The sequence below is a fragment of the Embiotoca jacksoni genome, unplaced genomic scaffold (genome assembly GCF_022577435.1).
Source record: "Embiotoca jacksoni isolate LCO1_2020_lvr unplaced genomic scaffold, fEmbJac1.0.p SCAF_6, whole genome shotgun sequence".
Lineage (NCBI taxonomy): Eukaryota > Metazoa > Chordata > Actinopteri > Embiotocidae > Embiotoca > Embiotoca jacksoni.
The window spans coordinates 18,325,541-18,333,026 of NW_027185414.1; the positions used below are offsets into that span (position 1 = coordinate 18,325,541).

The window sequence follows — 7,486 nt, forward strand, 5'->3', positions numbered from 1 at the left end:
TGTGTGTGTGTGTGTGTGTGTGTGTGTGTGTGTGTGTGTGTGTGTTCGGTGCGCAAGTGGTTTTACCGACATAATGCTTCTTGTGCATAATTTATATTAAATCAATACCCCTGTGGGGGGACCGCTAACATGATTTCCCATAGAATTACTTTTTGGCAAAGCAAGAGCAGGGGAAAAATGTAATTTTATAAAACGTAATAAGTGGTGGTCGGTTCATAAATCGCCCTAAAGTCCCCAGATGTATTTCTGCAAGGGGGAAATATGCGCTGTAGTGGGTGTGTGAGGGAGGGGAGGGGTTAAAGATGGGGAGGGTATAGATTGCAGAAGGAGCAGGATTGGGGTTGGCTGAATTGTGATAGCGACAGATGTCTAGAAAACGGTGAGGGGCACTCCTCAGTTACAAGCCCAGTCCCAGACTGCACCTCGGAGAGCAGGGGCGGAAACTGCAGCTGTCACTCCAAAGGTTTACCTCCATTATCACATCCAGCCGGAGACTGGAAAAGAAGCCCAACTGATCACTCTCTAGAAATACAGGTCAGTCACGTCTTTTTGCTTTATTTTGCAATTGAAACATGCATATCGGCAGGTATTGTGGGTAAAGAGAAAGAAAGAAAGAAAGAAAGAAAGAAAGAAAGAAAGAAAGAAAGAAAGAAAGAAAGAAAGAAGCCTTTGAATTGCAGTTTATCGATTGTTCTCTCTCCTCGCCTTTCTCCTATTATGCATATTTTTACATTTGAAGGATGGCATAGTAAAGGCAGGATTTTCCCCCCAATGTTCTCAGCGGTTATGTGAACGGTTTGGTTCGTCTCCTCAGGCAGCAGCGCTGTTTAAAGCAGGCAGGGCGATACAAAAAAAAAAAAAAAAAAAAAAAAAAATTTGAATAAAAAAAAAAAAAAAACAAGAACAAAGAAGCTCAAAACAAAGTTGTGCTACAATTAACACGCTGTTGTGGCGAATTTGTCTTTGTTTGACATGCTGGTGTGAGCACGACATTGTCAAATACTCGTGAACAAAAAAAGGGCAGAGCAGCTGAGAGGAGCAGCAGTGGGTGGGTTGAAATGGGGGATGGAGACCCCTCTCCAGCTTTTATCCTTCAAGTGGTCGTGAGCAGTGTACAGTTTAATTCTCCATGCATAGTAACATCCAATATACACTATTGTACAGCTCTATATCAGTGTTTGCTGCCAACTCAGCCCAAACCCATGAGTTTAGTCAGCGAGGAGCTGCTGGTGAGGAATCTGTCCTTTGTTACCGGCACATGCTGCCGTGGGCTGCATCGCCGTGTCTGCTTCATCTTTCCAATATCAGCGTCAAAAATTGCGTCCAGCTGAGACGTTTACTTGGAAATTGGCTTGACGTCTATGTCAGTTGTAAAGCCCCAACGATTTTATCTTGAAATGTGAAGTTTCCTCTTCCAACTGTAGCTCCATCTTTGCTTTGTTTGATTGGGAAGGCCGGAGACAGTCAGTGGGGTATGGCGAAAAAAAGAGGGCGAATTAGAAAACAACCATATGAACAAAACGTAGCCTATTAGTTAGAAGCGCGTCCTCAAGCAGAATTAAATAGACGTGACTCTAAAGATAATTTCTTTTCTCTTTTTTTAATGGGCGGCTTTTAGACTGTAGTGGGTGTAATGGGTATGCAGCCTATCCCAGGCTGGTTTGTGGCGCATCCTGTCTTGATTGCTCCATTGCAGCACTATGGACAGTTCCCGGATTGTTCGTACCTGTTCCCTCCTGCTGGGCTGCAGGATAAAAGTCTTGCTTGATTTTGGTCAAAACAGAAGAAAAAAAACAGCCCATATGCTCAGTGGTGTTAAGCTGCTAATGAAATGATGAGACTATGGCATTTGATAGCAGAACAATTTATTCATTGCATCAAATCGTGGCATTACTGTACTCTCTTTTGGATAATTAAGATCCAAACAGGTTGATTTGTTCAGGACTTGTGGACATACGAGCACTGAGTTAAAGTTGAACCTCCTGTTCTCTATTCTGTTAGGGAAGTCACATTCTGTAGCAATCATCACACTACACTTCCCCTGCAGCTACAGCAGTACTGAGACATTACAAAGACCTTACATGGCTATAGTGCAGAATATGCTGATTATTTGGGTTTTACACGTATTTGCATTTTGTAAAGAAGATCCACTTTTGTGATTTAGATGTAAGCTCAATGTAACTAAGCCTCTGAATGGCCTCTTATATGTGTATGTTGAGAAAGCCATGCCACTATACAGTATAGCTATTTTCTGCTTGTCATATTGACATAATTAGGTGTACATCGAGGCTACTTCATAGCTGTTCAGCTCAGGGTTGGAGCATTTGGCACCGAGCCTCACTAGACATTCCTGAAAGGGTAGAGAGCCTGTGGGATTGTCTGATCTCAGTAAGGTTCCCATGCATTAACATTTGTTTTCCAGCCAAACAGTTTTTGGCAGAGAGCAGTTTCCTTATTGAACCTCTGTTCACTCAGACAAGAGACTACTCTCTTGAAGTGTAAACTCATTTACATTTGAAGGAACTGCATTAAATCCATGCTGCATTACACGGCATCAATACCTGTACTGTCATGACTCAATTGAATGTAATTTGATATGTCTCCATCACTTCTCTGTAAAGCATGTAACACTGGAAAACACTATTTTATCTTTCCCTAAATTTTAGAGTCTTGACATACCACTCTCAGTATGTAGCATATTTATTTTGTGCTTTGCTTTTCTTTTATATTTGATAGAAGACAGAAAACCAATGAGATGAGATAATATTCATAGACAAAGTATGAGATAGCACAGACCTATTGTTCCCCTGATTAAACTTTAACTACCTACCATAAGTAGACATGTTTACATTAAGAGTATCATTTCTATGCTAGAGAGGCATAGTGGCTCAGTGGTTGGCACTGTTACCTCACTTTAAGAATATCTTGGGTTTGAAACCAGCCAGCTATGGCCTTGTAGTGAGAAGTGTTCATGTTTTCATTGTGTTAGTGTGGGGTTGGTCCCACAGTCCTGAGACATGCACATCATGTGAATTGGAAACTTGAACTACAGCATTTTCCAGAAAGTTTAAACATTTATGATTGAAAGAGAAAAGCCACATTAAACAATGTGTTATTTGTTCCTATAGGATACATCATGGGAGGCAAACTGAGCAGGAAAAGGAAAGGATATGACGTGTCTGACCCCAAAGACAAGAAGGATGAAGATGGAGCCTCACCCACGGTGGCTAATTCGACAGCTGAGGGACAGAGTTTGATAGAGAAATTTGCTGTGGCTGCGGTGGCAGCAGTTAATGAAGCCCCACAAGCTCCAGAAGAGCCCAAATCTGCAGCTCCGGAGGAACCAGCTCCTGCAGTTACAGAGGAGGCTGCTCCAGAACAGAAATTTGCTCCAGTAGCAGAAGAGTCAGCTTCAGCTGCAGCGGAAGCAGCTCCAGTTGTAGAGGAAAAAGCTGCAGCAGTGGAAGCAGCTCCAGTTGCAGAAGAACCGGCTGCAGTAGCAGTGGAAGCAGCTCCAGTTGCAGAAGAACCGGCTGCAGTAGCAGTGGAAGCAGCTCCAGTTGCAGAAGAACCGGCTGCAGTAGCAGTGGAAGCAGCTCCAGTTGCAGAAGAACCGGCTGCCGTAGCAGTGGAAGCAGCTACAGTTGCAGAGGAAAAAGTTGCAGCAGTGGAAGCAGCTCCAGTTGCAGAAGAACCGGCTGCCGTAGCAGTGGAAGCAGCTCCAGCTGCAGAGGAAAAAGTTGCAGCAGTGGAAGCAACTCCCATCGCAGAAGAACCAGCTTCAGCACCAGCACAGGAAGCAGCTCCAGAAATAGAAGAGCCAGTTGTAGTAGCAGAGGAATCTGCTCCAGCCATAGAAGTTGTGCAGGAACAAGCTACAATCAAGCTCCCAGCTGCTATAACAGCAGAATCTGTGTCAACTGAGGTTGAGCCTGAGTCTGCACCTGAAGCGCTCCATGAAGAAGGACCTGCTGCAGCTGTAGAGTCTGTGCCAGAACCACAGGTTGTTCAAGACAGCACAGAGGCAGCATCTGAGGACCAAGAGCCAGAGCCTATCCCAGAGACTGTTACTGAGACGGAAGAGATAGTGGTGCCTGCTGTTGTCCCTGAACCTGAGCCAGTGGCTGAGCTGGCTGTAAAGCCAGTTCTGGAGTTAGCCACCGAACCAGAACAAACCCTAGAAGCAGAGCCTAAACAAGAGCCAGAGCAGGCAGCAGAGACCAAGGCAGAGCCAGAGCAAGAAGCACAGCCAGAGCCAGAACCTAAACAGGAGCCAGTTTCAGTGGAAGCACCTGAGCCAGAACCAGAACCAGAAAAATCACCAGAACCTGAGCAAGAGGCTGAGGCAGTGAAACCTGCAGCAGAGGAAGCGGTAGAAGAAACTGAACCAGAAACAAGTGTACCTACATCTGACATTCCTGAACTTGAGACAGTGACAGCAGCAGCATCTGAGGTCTTGGAGGCTGCAGCGGAGGGAGTCCCCACTGAATATGAGCCTCCAAAAGAGGAATCTGTTGTGTCCAGCAACGAGGCAGCAGCCGAGCCACAGTCAGCAGAGCCTGTCTCAGAGATTGTCATCTCAGAGTCCGTGTCTGCCAACGAAATTTCTGCTGAGTCTGGCAAGGCAGCTGAAGCCTCTGTGGAAGAGGTGCCTTGGCCAGAGCCTGAGATAGAAAGCAAGATGGAAAATGGAGATTTAGAGAGTCCTTCTGTTCCAGAGGAGGTGGCTAAAGTGGATGCACTTCCAGTTGTGAATGGGGAGTGCGGAGATCCTGCTGGCGCTGCGGCCACACATACAGAGGAATGTGTTAATGGGAGTGAAAAGCCCGAGAAGACGCCTGTCAAGGAGCAGATTGACTTTGAACTGAAAAAGGACGTGAACCTGAGTGGGGATGTCCAGGAAGTTCCTGACGCAGTCTCAGATATGGTGGAGGGTCTCAGCACTGAGGTCACCCAGGCAGTCTGAAAAGAAGCCTTCTTTCAAATCAGTGTGAATTAAAATTAATCCCCCGATGGTGCAAGAAAGCCATCAAGGTATTACAAACACAGCTAGGCTTTCTGAAATGCTGTAACCACTGCAATGTCTCTAGTGGTAACTCACGCAAAAGGATGTTTTCTCTTGAGTAACCAAAAATGACAGGCAACCACTTCAGGATAGAAAGAGACAGACAGGTAGACAGAGATTAACAGTAAGTGATGTGAAAGTGCAGTGAAGAGACTTTGAGTTGGGAATTTGAATGCAGACAGACAATGAAGCTGGACAGCATGGCAAAAATACCGGGCAGTAAATATGATATTAATGAATTAAATAAAAAAATCTGTCTTTGTGTGTGAGGCTGACAAATAATTGAAAGTGGTTCATTGGAAAAGCATTCATTATCAGTATATTATTTCACTTAGAATTTCATATATCCTTTCTATTACTATATGCAGTGACATAACATAAGTGTTTTGGCCTTTTATAATAATGGTACCGATGAGGACTGTTCATTTTAAATTGATTGTTCAGAATAGAGAATAAAAAGAGATTATTATAGTCTACGGTGATCTTCCTTTCTTTCCATGCATTCCCTCAGCATCAAGTGTTGTCTGTGACACTAGGTTACTACTAAGATTTGTGATTATTGAATCAGTCAATCGTAATCCCTCTATATACAAGGATATTTTCCCTTAAGTAGCTTTAAGCTTGTCAAAATCTTCTTAATCTTCACTGACTGATATTATCAGCTTGATTCAACTCTTCATTAAATCCATATCAAGTTTACACTGAGAAAAATATTCATACTTCAGCTTTTGATGGATACGAGCTCCTTTTATAAGTGATTTATATTTTCAAACTTGAACCCCCACTTTGTCTACTGTGTTTTTATCAACATGCCATCCAATAGAAACATTCTTATAAATTATTTATATAAATTTCACCAGAATTTGACCCAATCTATTTGGTATCTTTGGAACCTGCACTAGAATTTACACTTTAGCTTTTTTTGTGCTTGCTTTGTGGGTTTGAACCAGGTTTAGATTCACAGTACAGTGTAAGTTTGTATTGACCAACCCGCTATCTCATTTTCAAACCATGAAATCCACCAGTGACTTTCAATCATGTTGCTGTCTTTTCAAGAGAAGCAGAGCAGCATTATTTACAGAGCATCAAGGCTCTGTTAATTTCAAACCGCTTGTTGACATCCACTGCCACGACAGCTCATATCAGCTCGAGTGGGTTCGAGTTTAGTTGATTATTCATGGTAACAAAGAGCAATGTCCTTTCGGTTAGTGGACGATTCTTGGTTATTCTTGGCCATGGGCAAACAAAAGGATTTCATCATACCAACAGAAATCAATCCATTTTCTTAGGTAATCCTCACTTTTGTCCCTCTCACAACAACATGCCCGTTTCTGAGGCTCGATGCCACAGCAGCACACCCTGCTAACATTTCACAGATCCATACCGGCAAGGGGAGCTAAAGGGGGGTGAGGGGGTAGGAATGCTTGTAGGAGGCAGAGAAAAGGAAGAGGGGGCAGGGGAGGAGTGTTGCGGGATGAAAGCAAGTGCTATGATGCTGCAGAAAGAAAAAACACTCTTCGAGCTCTAGACATTTTCAGACTATTTACAGAGTAAAATTAGACAAGTGCTGGGTAAACTTTAATGGTAACTGGTGGGGATAAACATGTTTTGACACCTTCTTGAGGCTTTCTTGCAGAATGCTGCCACGCCTGCTGCTCACACTACTGTCTGCCTGGAGGGTCTTTGTCATGCAGGTGCTAACGCACATACATTAACAGGAGGGAGTAAAATGATATTTGTTATTTTGTGCATCTGTGACTACATAAGGGAGGTGGGTGAGTATTTGTTTGTATGTGCATATGTGTGTGTGCGAGGTGGAGGGGAGTGTTAGCACAGTGTAGTGCTCCAACCTTGAAATAACTACTGGACCATGGGTCAGAGCATGAGAAGAGATCCGAGAGTGATAACGGAAACCTCCCATCGAAGCAGCTCCATAATGGGTTCATCCGCATACCAGCACTCTCTAGTTTCTTAAAAAAAATACTCCAGCACTGCTCATTTATGACAGGAATGTTGTGGACAGGGTTTGCGGGCAGAGAGGGTGAACTCACTGGCAAGTTTTTCTTCTTTCTTGCAGAATAATTTTGTCAAACACTTGCTTTGTATGCGTTTTGGTTGCTGGTTTTTGAACAAATTGATCACATCCTCTATGGGGTTGTGAAGCAAACGTTTCTTTCGAGAAATAATGTTTTATTCAAGTAATTCAGGCAACAAATAATATTTCCTGCAGTCACATTAAAAGTATCTATTTCCTTTTGAATGTCACTCATAATGTAACAACAACAGCGGGCCTGGCTAGGTTCTAAGATCTAAATAGATAACTATTTATATCTAAGGGCTGTCATTATTTACAGGACTGAATCTCTGAAATCCTCCACTGAGGGCTCATCATTTCCCTGGCTTACTTTCCGCCACTTTTTG

The 7,486-nt window shown here is 43.5% G+C and overlaps 1 protein-coding gene across 1 annotated transcript; it reads left to right on the forward strand.

Moving 5' to 3' along the window:
• Positions 1-367: 367 nt before the first annotated feature.
• On the forward strand, positions 368-5,539 carry LOC138213161 (protein bangles and beads). The gene is made up of 2 exons (XM_069174081.1): positions 368-534; positions 3,129-5,539. Exon 2 carries the CDS (start codon positions 3,137-3,139, stop codon positions 4,964-4,966), a length of 1,830 nt encoding a protein of 609 aa, XP_069030182.1. The 5' UTR covers positions 368-534; positions 3,129-3,136; the 3' UTR covers positions 4,967-5,539.
• Positions 5,540-7,486: the final 1,947 nt, after the last annotated feature.

What these genes read in the sequence shown, in the direction of transcription:
- LOC138213161 (XM_069174081.1), top strand. Translation starts at nt 3,137, where the DNA reads ATGGGAGGCAAACTGAGCAGGAAAAGGAAAGGATATGACGTGTCTGAC.